This window comes from Diplotaxodon limnothrissa, linkage group LG13 (genome assembly GCF_057381915.1).
Source record: "Diplotaxodon limnothrissa isolate DT_005_m linkage group LG13, D_limnothrissa_male_GT1.1, whole genome shotgun sequence".
In the NCBI taxonomy this organism is placed as follows: Eukaryota; Metazoa; Chordata; class Actinopteri; order Cichliformes; family Cichlidae; genus Diplotaxodon; species Diplotaxodon limnothrissa.
Genome location: NC_140608.1, coordinates 15,207,464 through 15,224,199, shown reverse-complemented (window position 1 = coordinate 15,224,199; position 16,736 = coordinate 15,207,464). Strand labels below are relative to the sequence as shown.

Below are 16,736 nucleotides of genomic sequence, written 5' to 3'. Positions count from 1 at the left end.
ACTCACTCTCTTTGAAGTTCAGTGCCCCATTTTTCCATTATCATTTTACCATTTATAGACTGTGGCTAAATCTGTTCCTGGCTAGAAACACAGAGGATGAAAGACGTTGCCTGTGGAGCCTCGCCGATGACCCTATAGAAAAAAATAGACCTTCTTAAATAAGTTCTTTGATTATTTTGGTGTTGCTCACTGTCATGGTATTTTTTTCTTCTTCTTTGTGTAGCTTGTTTTTCTTTTAAATGAAACTAAAATAAAATCTTAAAATTAGAAATAAAAAATAATTTTTAAATTATTAAAGTATTTTACAGTTTTTCTCATATGCTAAAACACAAAAGCCAGTCCTCTAAACCAAATGACCAGTTGTCTAAACACATTTACTAAATCTAGCCATCATTTACCAATATCATAAACACATGCAGACACAATTCACAGAACACAATCCTCCGTTGTCATAAATCTAAACACATCTTTCCTTGCTAAAACACAAGTTGCAAAAGAACTCTGCTCATATTCTCAAATGAAAGCTCATGTGATGCAACATGCTTGCCACAGTCAGCAATATTTGAACACAATGAACACACCTGGCGTCATTCATTACATACAACGACTCAAAATTGAAGACACCTGTTGCTAATGCTGTGACTACATGTATAAAAGCAAGTTCAGAGTGCACAGTATGCTGAAGAGGTCAAGCAAACACACTGGATGAAGGCAGAGTCAGGGGAAGAGGAATTTGATGCAGAGCAGGGAGAAGAGCTGTCCCTGGGAGAAGAGCTGTCCCTGGGAGAAGAGCTGTCCCTGGGAGAAGAGCTGTCCCTGGGAGAAGAGCTGTCCCTGGGAGAAGAGCTGTCCCTGGGAGAAGAGCTGTCCCTGGGAGAAGAGCTGTCCCTGGGAGAAGAGCTGTCCCTGGGAGAAGAGCTGTCCCTGGGAGAAGAGCTGTCCCTGGGAGAAGAGCAAGACAACCTCGCACCATCTTTACGGATGAGATGCGAGCAACAGTCATTGACCATGTCATTGTCCATGGCATGACAATGGCTGAAGCAGGACTAAGAGTCCGTCCAAACCTGAGTAGGTTCACCGTGGCCACCATTATCAGGGCATTCAGACAACACAATAGGTATTGTACTCGATTGCTTTCTTTGTCACAATACAGTTTTACAAACCTGTGAAAGTAGTCTATTGGTTTCATATCAATTGTGACTGTATTGTAACACATGTCAATTGACAACACATGTTTCTTTCTTTAGAGTTGAAAGAATGCCACATAGAGATGGGAGGGTTGCCATATTTACAGCGGCACAAGAAACCCTCATTGTGGATATGGTTCTGGGAACAACCTCATCAGACTCCGGGAGATCAGAGACAAAGTCATTGCCGATAATGTCAACTTTGAGAGCATTGACGATGTCAGCTTGGCCACAATAGACCGAGTTCTCCGGCGCAATAAGACGCGGATGAAACAGGTCTATGGGGTTCCCTTTGAGCGCAACTCTGCGCGACACAAAGACCTACGTTACGAGTATGTGCAAGTAAGTATACATCCATGTTAACAGTACAGTTAGTGGACATATTGTGTTGCTCAGTGGCCTACATTACTTCTGGACAATACTGTGCTACCTGATTGAATGTTGTTCTGAACACCTGTGCACTTTCACATTTTCACAGAGGATATTACAGTTGGAAACGATGGCCAGACCTCATGAGTACCTCTTCCTGGATGAGGCTGGTTTCAGCCTGCAGAAACGAAAGAGGCTGTAACATCATTGGCCAAAGAGCCATCACTGAGGTCCCTGGCCAACGGGGGGGTAATATTACCCTTTGTGCGGCCATGGGTCGGAGGGGCTTGTCCACCGGCATGCTGTCCTTGGGTCTTACAACACCCAACGTCTCCTCACCTTCCTAGAAGAACTAAAAGACATCCTCCTGGACCACCACCAACACCATCCTGGGCCCGCACATCACATTTATGTGATATTTGGGACGATGTCCGCTTCCACAGAACAAACCAAATCAGAGAGCGGTTCACCACCAACGGTGACCACTTTTTAAACGTCTGTCTGCCACCTTACTTCCCTTTCCTGAACCCTATAGAGGAGTTCTTCTCATCGTGGAGATGGAAGGTTTATGACAGACAACCATACACAAGAGAGAACCTCCTAAGGGCAATGGAGCTGGCCTGTGTTGACATCCCAGCGGAGGCCTTCCAAGGATGGATTCGCCATTCCAGGGCGTTTTTCCTGCGGTGCCTGGCAAGAGACAATATAGCCTGCGATGTGGGTGAGGTGATGTGGCCCAATGCAGCTCAGCGACATGATGCCGCACAGTGATTGTGGTGTGAATAATGTAAATAAAAAAATAATAATAATAAATTTAAAAAAAACCCAAAAGCTTCACACCCTGATCATGTTTTCAGGAGTACTGTTGTGTACAATAGATTGTTTTTGCATTCAGTAGTGTACGTACATGCAGGATTTTCTATAGATTTACTCTTCATATGAAACTCACAAATCTAAATGCCTAATCCTCTGCAGAGATCTACGACAATCCGTTACTGTATGGTTTATAAAAAATATGCATTGGCAGTTATGAAACAAAGAACCTTTTCACAAATTGAGCATTGTGTTTTCAATTGTTTTGCTGTAGTGTGTAATGATGTGTATAGTGTTTACATTTTTTTTGAAAGCTTCAAGCTGCTCTTTTGGCGTGAAAGTTTGAGTTTTGCAGTGGGAAGGTGTGGTTGTATTTATGTAGCTTTAGAAAAGGGTGTTGTGTTTAGACATTGGGGAACATGGTGGAAACGTTTGTGAAATCTGTTTTAGCATTTGCGAAAAACTGTAATATGGACGAATGTTATATCTACGGCATCTCGCTCTTGAACGTGCCCTGGTGCTCGCTATGATTGACGGCTTGGTGGGCGGAGACTCGAAGCGAAGATTGCTGACGCAACTCCACGCTACGCTCCGCCTGAAGATGTCACATGTGTTGAAGTAGGAGGGCGTTCATATGAACAACACTGAGCGACTGCGTGCGGCAGAGTGGTTCCGAAACACAGACTTCTCTACCGGCGCACGTCGCTGTCATTCCCCCCCCATATAGCTGCGCTTTTACTGGCTTCAGTCCGTAGCTGTTTACCGAGCTGGTGTCACCAGGCACTAAGTCGTCCGTTTAGCAGCGGGTGCGGAGTTATTAACTCACGGTACCGAGCTAACGAGGCATTAGCAAGTGATGAGCAGGGGCCTGTTTCTTTTGGACGTCCAGCTGAGGTTACCGACAGGGCACGTTGTTGCTTAGAAACCCCAAGAGATCCTTCATTCAGCCCGCGGCTCTGTTGAAAGCCCTCCATACTCTGCCGCTTGTTTTAACCGACGCTTCATGCGAGCTCTCCCACCTGGACAGACGAGCTAGCTAGCTATCGCCCGGCGTGCCGTTTAAATAGAAAGCAGGCAGCAAGAGCCGAACAGCGGTCACTTTATACCTGCAGTCAGCGTGTGCGATGGGTCTACTGTCACAGGGATCTCCACTGAATTGGGAAGAAACCCGAAAGTATGCTGACCACATTAGAAAACACGGTATCATCCAGTTTCTCAACATCTACAACAAACTGAAGGATCGTCAGAAAGATGTGCTAAAGTGGGGCGATGAGGTAAGGATTGTGGAATAATATTAATGCTGGTGTTGTCTGTTAATGCTTTTAATCTATTAGTAATGCGGCTGGGCATGATGCAACAGTGGTCCTGTGTTGATAGACTAATTAAGTGTGTGTGTGTGTGTGTGCGCGCGCGCACCTTGACCGACTGCAGCACATACACATGTAACTGCAACAAATCCTGCAGCTCTTTGATACTGTATACCAACGGTGGCAAACATAAGGCCCGGGTTCCAGAATTGGCCAGGCAAAGACTCCAATCCGACCCTCTGGCCATATTTGGAAAATTTCAAAGGAAGGCATAAGTTTTGGACTTTTAACTGTATTTTTACATATATTACAGCTTGCCCTACTCTGCCTACACACAAGTAATTAAGTAATAGATAAACAATTAAATGACAGAAAAGTTCGTGTTTGTCTGATATAGAATTTTCAGTTTTTCATGTGTCCACCATAAAATAAATAAAGCAGGACATTTTCTGTAAATTAAAAGAAAAGGTTTCCTGCTTTATGGGCAGCAATTTTAGACATTTCTTTATCGTGTAGAAAAACCAAGATGTGCTTGTTGAAATCGTGCTTCTTTGCACCAACCGCTCCGGCAGCTGTATATGGGCCCCGATGTAAAACTAGTTTGGCCTCCTTGCAATATGTGAAGCAATGTAATTCCCAGCATGTTTGAGTTTATTGACATGACAAGGCCGTAACCATGGAGCCAGTTTTGACTTTTAAGTCAGGTGTTGGGGAGCGTTGAATAAGAGTTGAAGAGAGCCGTGAGCAAAAAACATGACAAAACAGAAGTCCAGCTTTGTCACTGGTGGTGGTCCAACACTCATTTATTTTCCCTTACTGCTTACACTGCTGGCATGCCTGCTACCACATGAGGACACTCCTTATTGTGTGGATGGTAACTTAATGGCTACTATGCAATGTATGTGGGTTTGTCTGTTGCTCGCTGTGGTTTTCTTACATTTTCATTCAAAACTTCACATCTCTTCATCCGTCACCAGCCACAAAAATCTGTACAGCTTGAACAAAGTATTTTGATTTCAAACCATGTGGAATGCTGTTGTTATAGATTAATCCCTCTTTCAGACAGGGGATTACAGGGTAGCAGAGTCAAAAGTCAAGGAAATGTAACTGATGAATTGGAATTGATGTGATGGCATCTATAGCGCCGATGGAAAGTCTGGTGTTTATTTAAAAAAATAAAAAAAAATCAGGCAAGTACTTTAAATACAGTATTTGTCTAATTCTGTCTTTGATCGTTTTGCTTTTAGGTTGAATACATGTTGGTGGAGTTTGACGACAAGGATGAGAAGGTTCGCCTCGTCCTGAATGGTGGAGATGTTTTAGCAACTCTGCAGGACCAGGGAGAAAACATAAACCCCAAGTAGGTACACTGTGTGTGTGTGTGTGTGTGTGTGTGTGTGTGTGTGTGTGTGTGTGTTCAGTTGCATATGCTACTAAAAGATGAAAGATGCTCATAATTTACTTGGCTAGTGTTGTTTTCTCCTTTGTGTCTCCTCCCAATATTAAACTGGGGATCTTTTACTCGTTAGGCGAATGTGTAAACCACTACACTGTGGAGGAGACACTGTGTTGTTGCACTGAAATGGCAACACACAAAACTAGAATATGAAAAACATTTGAATAAATGCCACACCTCAAATGTCAGGAGCTGTGACAAAAAGGCTGTCGGTTTGTTTTGAATAAATGTAAGCTGAGAGATTAATGGCGGATTTTGCTTTGCTTATGACACAGTGGGATAATAAGAAGAGGAGGAGTGAGATGAGATGCTGTATAAAGGTTAAATCAGCATGCTTTGCAGGTGGACACTTTCTTTTTGTATTTGTTTTGTTATCAGCCTCAGTGAAAGCTCCTGAGTTGGTGCATGGCGGCTTTTTTATAACTTAAATTGGAAGTGCAGCAGTTAAGAGAAAACACTTCTTTTTGATATGCATCAATGTGACTTAAAGTAACAGATGCTATAGCTGCTCAGTGGAGGTCTTATGCATTAGAAATTACAGCTCCCTATAGGGTTGGGCCATATTATACCGTTCACGGTAATACAGGTATAATGTTAGGCAACGATAGGAAAATGAAATATCGCGATAGAATATGAGTAAAACGCGCATGCGCAGTGCCTTTGTTTTCATACGCACATGGCCGATTGTTGAGTGAAACAGATGAACCAGAATTGGTTTGTACAAATGGTGCAACTTCAGTGATGTGGAACTGGTTTTGTGTTTGTCCGTCAGATACACGACAAAGCACATTTTTTTTGCAGAACATGCAAGCGGCCGTTGTTATTGTCGTATTTGTCGGACTAAGATGCTCTTAAATCTGGGAGTAAACTGGGTCCTAAACTCCGTATATTTCAGGTCAAACGAACACTGCAGCATCACTGAGAGTTAAACTGTCTAAAGTCTTTCATCTTTAATAAAACGATCAGCATTGCTGCTTTACCAGGTGTAACTATGAAGTTTAACTTCCAGGCATCCATTAAAACAAAATTTATTACATTTAACGGAGTTAGAAGTTAACAGGAAGCTAGCGGAAGTTAGCTCGCTAGTTTCGCTAGTTACCCAAGAATGATATTGCATGTTCTGACTGAGAGATTTCTGAAAAAATTCAAACGTTCAGCTCTGCTATCACTTCCAACATAAATGAAGACAGGAAACTAAACAGCAGTGACGTTTGTAGGGTTACTGAAGTTGGGCTAGCTGGTATATAATGATGTGCTACGTAATCGCTAGCGACACAGCTATGTTAGCATAACATAAACAGTGAAGCTGGAGGACGAACACTTAACACTTTTCCACTTATAAAAGTTAACGTGAAGGTTCCTCATGGTTAGAGACAAATGCAATCGCATGGCAGGATGCTGTAAACGGACCAAATTTCAGTCAGGAGAACAACTGAGATAATCCATCCACAATACGAGGTTAGTCATTAATATACTGCAACAACATGGGAACAGAGCAGCTGCCAGAGAATTCAACATTAATGAATCAATGGTACAGAAGTGGAGGAAGCAAGAAGAATGAGTTTAATAAAGTTTGATTTATCTGACTGCTTTGTTTCGCTTAATGTGCCTTATAATCCCGTGCACCTTATGGTCCGAAAAATACGTACTGCACACTGCAGTTTAATGTTGCAAAGCACCTCTTTTTAACTTCAGTGGATATTATACATGGTTATGCTCAGGATATGTCAGCCCGTTTCTACTGGAAATGCCTTTTGGTTAAACTTTCAGCAAGGAATTTGCATTTGCACTGTTACATTTTTATAAAGCTTTAATGTACATAAAAACCAGCTTCTTATTTAAGTGAAAATAAATGGAAGGTTGTCTTTTTGCGCTAGTAATGTTGTGGAGTTGTATTTTGTCTCGCATCAATTATATCGTCAGTTATATCGTTATCGCAAATTTTCAAATCTATATCGTGATAAATATTTTTGGCCATATCGCCCTGCTCTAGCTCCCTATTCCTCCAGCTGTTGCAGAACATTTAGTTTAATGTGCAATGTTCAACAGAGTTCTGTGGCAGCTTATTCCCACAAAAATAAAATGCTAAACGTTTTTTACATGTTTTTTATTTACATGTATACACACACACTTAAACAAAAGCACCTGAGAAGTGCAGTTGAGTTGAATGTCCCATTCTGAGTGTGCAGGCAGGAGTCAGACCCTCCTGTCTCATCCTGTTTTTCACTCTCAATCAGCTGTTTCCATTCACTGTATTTGAGTATTTGTTTGTTTTTGTTTTTCCTCAAATCACACAAGTTGGTGCCATTAACAGAAATCTTGAGTATTTTTGCTGTGAAACGCTCCTGAGATCAGTAGTTGTTTTTTTTTTGTTTTTTTTTTTACTAATATGATCTCAGATTAACTTTTTTTTTTTTTCTTTTTTTTTTTACTATACACTCTAAAAACTACAGTCTTAAACAGTCAAACATGGTTGTCTTGTTTTATCTCATCAGAAGTTTTTAACCTAAGGTTATAAAAAAAAAAAAGTGTCCATACAGAACATGCACAGAGACTCTCTGTTGATCACATTGTCTTTGCACAAGCAGTTAACTGGAAGAGACACATCTCCCCGACTCAGAGCTTTGAGTTATTCTGTTTGATTTTGGCACAGCCCCACAGGCTCCCTGCACATGGTACCAAAGCTTGAATCTTCCAGTCTTTCTGCTCAATAGTTCAATTAATATTGCAGCACAAGAAAAGGGTGCGTAGCACACTTGTTAAAAACAAAAAAATGTACAGCACAGTGTTTCTGTGATGTGCCCTTTTTTAGCGTCGTTTAGGTGGCTTTAAAAATATGTGACGCGGAAATTAATCTGTTACAAAAGTTTTGTTGATGACTGACTGACATCTCCAAGGTGATGCCAAGGTATTTCCCCCCTGATGAGCTCCTCCTGGGAATACTGTTTGCATGTCTAATCTGTAGTGCCATCTCTGCAGTCGCTGTAAATGTGTTTGTACAGGCTCCTGAGTGTTATGTTTGCTTGCAGCCCATGACATCGGTCTAAATCTGTGTAGCCAACTTCACCCAGGGGAAATACCAGTGACAGTGGGAATAGTAGAGCCGATGCATTCCTCATTACTGCCCCTCTGTCGCACACACCAAAGAGCAGGCTCAGAAGCACAAATGTGTCGCGTTCATTTGCCCCTGCCAGGATTACGCCCGACGTATGATAAAGGGAGAGCGGTCCGTTTATTTAATCAGAAAGGTCATCGTGATACTGAAACCAGGGGCTTTTTTTCCAGCCTGACCTCTAAGTGTTGTAGCTTAATAATACACTTTGTGTGTTTTTGCAGTCACCCCACACTGTGGAGACCAGAGTATGGTAGCTACATGATCGAGGGAACTCCAGGTCAGCCATACGGCGGGACAATGTCAGAGTTCAACACTGTTGAGGGCAACATGAGGAAGAGGCGGCGCGAGGCGTCGTCTGTCCTGAACCCCAGAGAAACGCTCTGCACCGTCACCGCATTTCCAAGGTGCTTCAGTTTATACTGATCAAAGGTTTTTACCCTCATAAAGGAAGTCAATACAAATGTGAATCTATAAGCTGATATGGGATTGTTCTAATAAATGTCAGCCGCAGCTTTTTAATGTTGCGTTATGTGATGGTTTTGTTCAGGTTAGGCTGCCCGGGTTTCACCAAACCAGAGTACCGACCAACTCCTGTTGAAACAGGAGTGTCCAAGTCGCTGTTTTTCCCCGATGAAGCCATCAACAGACACCCGAGATTCAGGTAGGCTTCATGGTTGTAATGTCAGTACAGTTTAGATGTGTTTAATTAGAAATTTTGGAGTTAGTTGAGCAAAATGGATCAGAAACTGATGGGCAGGAAATATCCACATGGTTACATGTGATTTTTATTACCTTTTAGATTGTGATGTCATACTTTAGCTTCTTGTGTTTTTATTGTGTAGCACTTTATTATTATTTTTTTAATCTGTGAAAAGTGCTGTATAAATAAATACATTTTACTTGCATTTTTTACGGGTTTTTTTCAGCACTCTAACCAGAAACATACGTCACAGAAGGGGAGAAAAAGTTGTAATAAATGTGCCAAGTAAGTCTGACTGAATTGAGGATATTTTTATATTCTTGTTTTTTTTTGTGATAAGCAACAATTGCGACCTGTAGATGTGGTCAGAGTCGAACACATCTGTAAGCTACTGTAAATGGAGTTAAAGTTGTGTTGGGTTTTTTTTGTTTTTTTATGTGATTCATTTGCCTTTAAGACATTGTGGAATAAATGCATGTGACCAAATTTCTTTAGTTTTCAAAGACAAGTGCACTCCATCTCCGTTTGTGGAAGAGTTTCCTGAGGATGATGGCGAAGCGGCGAGGGCGGCTCTGCCTGACCATATCTACATGGATGCCATGGGCTTCGGCATGGGCAACTGCTGTCTGCAGGTAGTGAATGAACTGACCGAGCAGCGTGCCACGTCTGGTTGTCTTTGTCAGCTTCACATTCCTAATAAGTAACTTATAAGTGTACTTCATCCTATTTTTACGATGCTTTTGCAGGTGACATTCCAGGCTTGCAGCATTGATGAGGCAAGGTATCTTTATGACCAACTAGCAACATTCTGCCCCATTGTGGTGAGTGGATAAACAAAACACTTGCTTCCTGTCATATATTATGTTTCTGTAACTGACCTCATTCTCAGCAGGACTGTTTCAACTGCTTATCAAGCTATTTATGCGCTTGATGCTGTAGCAGCTTTAGAACCTGCAGTTTTTGCTGTGCTATAGTAGATGTGACGTCTAAGAAGCCAAAAACAGACCACACTGACATAATGGATGCTGTAAATAAACACTGTCTGTGGCTCTACAGTAGATGCACACTCCATGCAGGGGAATGCAAATAGTAAAACCTGCAAACAAACCAAGTGTTATAAATACATATTTATGCAAATTTTTGGTATTTTGTTGATGCAGTCACCTCTTTGATATGCATTCATTTGATTTGTTAGAAGCTCTGAAGCGCTGTTGGGTTCTTAACAGCTATTTAAGGAGGTTGCTCGTTTTTTGTTGGGTTGTTTTGTTTTTGTTTTTTTTTAACAAATTTGCATCGATTTTATTTATTTGAACCCACATTTCCTTTAAACGCACTAAAGAGAGTTTTCACTCTTTACCAGATGGCACTGAGTGCAGCCTCACCCTTCTACAGAGGCCATGTGTCAGACATCGACTGTCGCTGGGGAGTTATTTCTGCTTCGGTGGACGACAGGACGCAGGAGGAGCGCGGGCTAAAGGTGAGCAGGTGGACCTGAAAACGGCCAGGAGTAGCCATGACTTTATAAATGTGTTTTATTCATTTGTAGAGGCAGACTTCTGGTGAGTTGTTGGATTTAAAAGGGGCTTTTTGTGTTCCTGTTTCTGACATCTAAAGTCATTAGCTCTTGAGATCCACGGAAGTAACCCGAGTGCAATGGTGAAACTAAGTTACTAGGGAGATTTCCCAACAAAGTTTGAATGTTTTTTTTCTTTTGAGTGCAGTTTTCTGACAGTGCTTTCAAGCAGTTTAATATGATATGAGACTGTGAAACTAACTGCAAAGAGTGCGTGAGCTGCAGGTCAGCATAACCTTTTCATGCTTGATGATGCCAGATGAGCTGAGCTCAGAAAACCCAGTTCAGGCCGTCATTTTAGTTCAGGGTACTGATCAGATTTAAAAACCTCGAATGAAAGTGAGTAGCTTTATTTACTCACTGTATTTCTAGTATTTCTAGTCCAGCCGGTGTCAGTAGTGACAGTAGGCACTCTACATCATGGCTTGACCCTTTTATTTGTAAAGTTTATGTCAGTCATGTGTTGCATCATGTGCTTTCATGCTTCCTGGAAACTAATCTCTCGTCGTTCCTCCTATAATGAAGTGCAGTGTCACATCTGTGTGTAGAGGCCAAACTAAGATGCATTTCTGCTTTTGCATAATGCTTTTGCATAAAGGTGCAAGGAACAAAACACTGGAAGTTGTATTATAACCACTGCAGTGACTGAGTATGCTCAGATTTCAGATTATACAGACTTTCTTACATGTGTTTAAAAATAATTTGTAATGATGGCTGTTGTAACTTAAATGATAAATATGTATAGTAAAATGGCCAGAGGACCACTGATGGTCTATGCAGTTTGAGTGTTGTGCTGAGTCCTATCAAGTGGCAGTAGTGGATTTAAAATAGGTTTTAGTCAAACACAAATTTCTGCCGTAAATTTCTTGTCATCAACTACTACTTTACTAACTGCTTTTTTCCCCCCCTTTTTCTTATGCTTATGATGCTTCTCATCTAACCTTGTAAAGAGCCAACTTTTTATTTTCATTACTAAGTTACTTTTTATTATAGTTTGTTGAAGTGAAAGTGAAGCAGTAACGAAATGTTTTTCTTTCCTTGCAGCCTTTAAAAAACAACAAATACAGGATCTTCAAGTCGAGGTATGATTCCATTGACAGCTACCTGTCCTGCTGTGGGGAAAAGTACAATGACATTGATTTGACGATAGACGAGGAGATCTACAAGCAGCTGCTGAGTGCAGGTACTGATTCTGAAAATACAAACGTTTTAGCCACGGGGGAAATTCTAAACGAGATGATCGCGCAGTAATGAAATGAATAATGCATTCTGTGTGAATAGGCATCGACAAGCTCCTGGCCCAGCACATAGCGCATCTTTTTATACGAGACCCACTCTCTGTCTTTGAGGAGAAAATACACTTGGATGACGAGAACGAGTCCGATCACTTTGAGGTGAGAATTTAAATGATTTTTTAGAAGAGGGCCACCTGCATGTAAAAATGCAGTATACACATGGCTGCAGTGTACACGAATATTCATTCAGACTTCTTGCAGAACCTCCAATCAACCAACTGGCAGACGATGAGGTTCAAACCTCCCCCTCCAAACTCTGATATCGGCTGGAGAGTCGAGTTCCGCCCCATGGAGGTACTGCTCACCTCTTTGACTGTTTTGTTGTAATCTGCTTTCAAATTCAGTGATGTGGTGAGTTGTCTTATTATTCTTTTTTATTTTTTATTTTTATTTTTGCCCTTTCTTTCCAGGTGCAGCTCACTGACTTTGAAAACGCTGCATATGTGGTGTTTGTGGTCCTGCTGACCCGTGTGATCCTGTCCTACAAACTGGACTTCATAATCCCGCTGTCAAAGGTGATAACAACCCCACAGTTCTTTTTCTAAAAAAGGAAATTAACCAGTGAGTAGGGTTGTGAATTTTTGTACACAGTGATCTGATACAGGAAGTGTCTTTTATTAGGTGGATGAAAACATGAAGGTCGCGCAGAAGAGAAACGCTGTCCAGGAAGGCATGTTTTACTTCCGCAAGGACATCTTTAAAGGTGCTTAAAAAAACAGTTTATCTTTGGATCTGCGCTTGTTGTCAAGGCCTCAGACTGAAGCAGCTGATATATTTATTTTGCAGGCTGCAACCCGGTGCTCGATGGCACCGCGTCTGCTCAAAACGGCTTGGAGTCTGATGGTGCCAATGAGGAGTACACACTGATGAGCATTGACACAATCATCAATGGAAAGGTGAGTTATTCTCCTGCACATGACGTGTGAGCTATGCTGGTAGTAATGACTCAATAGGAAAATGATGTTGAACGACCGTATCTGTCATTTTATTTCAGTTCACCTTTTTTAAGTCACGATCCCTTCTTTCTTTTTATTTTTAACTTATTTTTTTTTAAATCCTGTTTTCAGTCTGTAATGACAGATTTATACTTGTAGTGCAAGTATAGGCCAGTCACGTTTGAGGCATTAGTTGCATGCAGGTTAACCGTTGCTGTGAAGAGCAAAAATGCATTAGACGACAACTGACTTTCATCAGACCGTGACTGAGCTGGGGGGGATTGTATCTCTAGACAAAAATGAGGACCTGCAGAGAGAAGAGTTCATTTTTGCTTCGATAACCACTGCTTCAACAACAAACCCAGTAAATTAGCCATTTCCCTGAGAAGTTGATTCAGAAGATTAGAAAAGGGATTCCTAGATTTATGATGCCAAACTCCAATAGCAGTTATTGCAAGGCACTTAATATTGTCAGGCCATGCAATTTAACAAATAGAAACCTAACGATCTTCATCCAGCAGCAGTTGGCAGTGGTGTGTTGGGAATCTTTTAACATAAGAAATATTTGGCAGAAGCAGATGTACACTCCCGTCTGCTCTCCTTTTCTCTTCTTTCCCCTCACCTTGGTCTGGTCATGGCAGATGACTGTCCCTTCCATGACCTGGTCTTGCCAGAGGGGTTTTTTCCTGTTAAAGGGAGTTTTTCCTTCCCACTGTCGCCAAGTGCTAGAGGATTATTGGGGTTTTCTTTCTGATAGGGTCTTTACCTTAGAGTATACAGAGCACTGATTTGACTATTACACAAATAAAAATGAATTGAACAGAGTTGAATTTTATTGATTTTAAAACCTGATGATGTTCTCAACTATAAGTTGTCATTATTCATGAACCAGCTTTTGGATGGAGCACTATACAAGTGATAAGACAATAAAGCTGCCCTCAGTTATCATCGTATTGATTAAAACTAACATGCAGATGTATTTTAGTAGCCAAACTCTGGGATGGAGATGGAGGAACAATATTTCTGCCTGTGAAGAAAACATTGTTTGCAGATGCATGTAGATGAAATGAAACCCGCAGACTTGAGTTATCCAATTTTAAAGGAGCTTTGTTATACAAATAAAAGAGAGACATTTACAATATTAAAAGTTTTGGCCGCAAGGGTATCTGTTTTTAAATCTCTTGAAATAATCTGGAAGGGTTTGTAGTTGCAGTAGTTTAAGTTTTCTTTTTCTATCCTGCTGAGGAGACTTCAGCATTTTGTTTCTTTTTTTCTTTTCTTTTTTCAATCATCAGGAGGGAGTATTTCAAGGGCTTATCCCAATACTTAACTGCTACCTGGAAAACATGGAGGTGGATGTGGACACCAGGTGCACCATCTTGAATTATCTGAAGCTCATAAAGAAACGTGCCTCAGGTAAAGTGTCATTAAAAGGTTAATACTGAGTAGTCTCATAAGCAAAAGCATTTTTCTCCTTGTAACGCTCCCTAAACGACTTCTCCTGATGTTAAATAGGTGAACTGATGACCATGGCCAAGTGGATGAGGGAATTTGTCGCGAAGCACCCCGACTACAAGCAGGACAGCATCATAACCGACAAGATCAACTACGACCTGCTCAGAAAGTGCGACAGGATTGCTAAAGGAGAGGAGCAGTGCCCTGAGCTCATTGGCAACCCAGTTAACAGATCCCAGTAAACGAGAGAGGAGGGCAAAAAATATTGTAGATGATACAAACATGCATGTAAAGAAAGACCAAAGGTGTGGCTCGGAACAGAAGAGGTCCAATCATATGAGAATGCAAACCGGCATGTGTGTAATGTAAAGAAATGCACCTGCTTCAGACATATGTGTGTGTATATACTGTATGAGATTTTTATGATTACAATGTTATTTTAATAGATGAGCAATAAGACATGCAAAGGGTAATAGAAATCAGATGTGTATTTATTTTTATCTGGAAATTAAGCCTATCTGTGAGAATGTAAATGTAGCAAAGAGTTGTACAGTAGTCTGCTTTTAATCTCCTGTAAATACTGTACTTCAGCTCTTTAAAACATTAACACAACTTTTTCTTTTTGCCTTTTTAAAATACATTTATATGACATGTTTGCTTTGCGCTGCTGACCCAATGCGTTCTCATCCCGGGGAGGTCATAAATCAGATACCGTTGACTGCCAGTCATAGTAACGCACAATGTATTGTTTGGTGGTGGTACTCAATGTGAGAGGACCGTGAGATCTACAACATCTGGGGCAGGTTTGTCAGCCTGGAGATCATGAAGTTCACTTTCTTCCCCCCCACTCAGATTACTTTGTTTTCACTTGTTTCTGTTTTTGTTTTGTTTACTATCACTTGTTGGTTGGGGGATGTGTTTGAGTGAGAACCAATCAGTACTCTGTCGCATATAGGCACTAAAGTGAAACTACTTGATCATATGCGGGCATTAAAAACTGTTTTTGTGTTGGGAGGACGTGAATCCCTTTGCAGTGGTAATCCTGCAATGTGGAGGCAAATTTAAAAAAAAGATGGACTGGATGTGACTGACCTGTCTCATGTGACACACCGCCAACTTTGACAAAAACCTCATTATCAGATTCCCCCCGTGGAATGAGAATGAACTGGCTGACGTTGTAGTGGGACCTTTAAATTTGGTGTTGCATTCAAGTGGTAAACAATTGTTTGCAATCTGATGCTGTTTTAAAATAAATCTGTGCAACAGTAAGCTCATGGGTTTCTATTTAATGGAGTCCCATTTCATTTTGCTCAAATATGATGCAGAAGCCTTGGAACCAACCTACACTTTGCAGTGAATTAATAACGGCTCTAGAGTTGACCTTTTAAGGAATAGTGCGTGTTTCAATATTTTTTCTGTTTTGGTCACCTTCTGTTGTAGAAGTCCTGAACCTTGTCACCCACAAGATGGTGGTATTGAACCAGCGTTTCACACAACAGTGACAGATGAGAGCATTACCTCGGTTTGACCTCCAGGATAAAGATAACGATTGTGGTTGGTACAGGCCTACTTATCCTGCAAAAGAAATCAAAGCCCTAGGACCCAATGTTCTCTTTAAAATAAAATGCCCTGGTCTGAATTGATGCATGATTATAGGCTGTGCACAAATATCAGGTTCACACTGTGTACTCATAACAAGAGGACAATCATGCTCTTCTGACAGTAATCTGCAGCTAATGTGCTGTTGGCATGATGATGTGCTGCAATCAATGTTAGGTCTCTTTGTGGAAACAGCGGTCGTTCAGTAACCAGTAGCAGGTCTTCAAAATATTACAGGTTGACCAGTGATTATACAGAAAAACTTCTAAAATGATTATTAGGGGGGATTAAATTAAAAGGGACCATAATGATGACGAAAGATGTTTTAAGCTGTAATCATAGTGGCCATCGGTTGAACTGCAGCTTTTCTAGCCTTCCTGTTGTGATAATACAACAACATTCTATCCTGTGATTGTAACAACAAAGAGTAAGGCTTTTCTTAAAGGCATACTAATCATGGGTTGTTTTTTTTGTTTTTGTTTTTTTTTGGGGGGGGGGTTATAGTCTCCACCCCCACTCTGATCAGCAGGGTTTCTATCAGCAGAAGGCAGACGTGTACACACCCTTTTCCAAACCATTGGGAAGGGTCAAATTCAGGGAAAGAAACTTCTTTATTTATAAATTTAAAAGGAAAAAGGAAAGCATGGATGCTTACAAAAAATTAGTGGAAAATTACCGGAGCGTTTAGACAAAGACACCATTGTTTCCTTTAGGATTATACGAAGACCAAAAACAGATTAAAAATGAGTTTTGATGTTGATCAGATCAGAAACTTAACTTCAACTAATTTTTAGTTTTTCTGGTTGTTAACATGCATGCTATATCAGATAAATCTGTTAGTTGTATGCTTACAGCTTCTTTCTGTTGTCTCACTTTGGGCAGTATGACACAAGCTTTATCAATAAGCAGGAAAAAAAGCCCACATAATCATC

The 16,736-nt window shown here is 40.9% G+C and overlaps 1 protein-coding gene across 1 annotated transcript; it reads left to right on the top strand.

Annotated features, from left to right (window-relative positions):
- Positions 1-3,036: 3,036 nt before the first annotated feature.
- Positions 3,037-14,670, top strand: gclc (glutamate-cysteine ligase, catalytic subunit). The gene is made up of 16 exons (XM_085369352.1): positions 3,037-3,643; positions 4,924-5,036; positions 8,469-8,651; positions 8,795-8,908; positions 9,174-9,232; positions 9,443-9,579; positions 9,694-9,768; positions 10,308-10,424; positions 11,565-11,703; positions 11,802-11,914; positions 12,017-12,109; positions 12,226-12,330; positions 12,437-12,518; positions 12,602-12,711; positions 14,046-14,166; positions 14,266-14,670. Exons 1-16 carry the CDS (start codon positions 3,494-3,496, stop codon positions 14,445-14,447), a joined length of 1,893 nt encoding a protein of 630 aa, XP_085225478.1. The 5' UTR covers positions 3,037-3,493; the 3' UTR covers positions 14,448-14,670.
- Positions 14,671-16,736: the final 2,066 nt, after the last annotated feature.

Coding starts and splice junctions, on each gene's coding strand:
- gclc (XM_085369352.1), top strand. CDS start 3,494: ATGGGTCTACTGTCACAGGGATCTCCACTGAATTGGGAAGAAACCCGA. Junction 9,580..9,693: donor TGGGCAACTGCTGTCTGCAG/GTAGTGAATGAA, acceptor ATGCTTTTGCAG/GTGACATTCCAGGCTTGCAG. Junction 12,110..12,225: donor TCGAGTTCCGCCCCATGGAG/GTACTGCTCACC, acceptor CTTTCTTTCCAG/GTGCAGCTCACTGACTTTGA.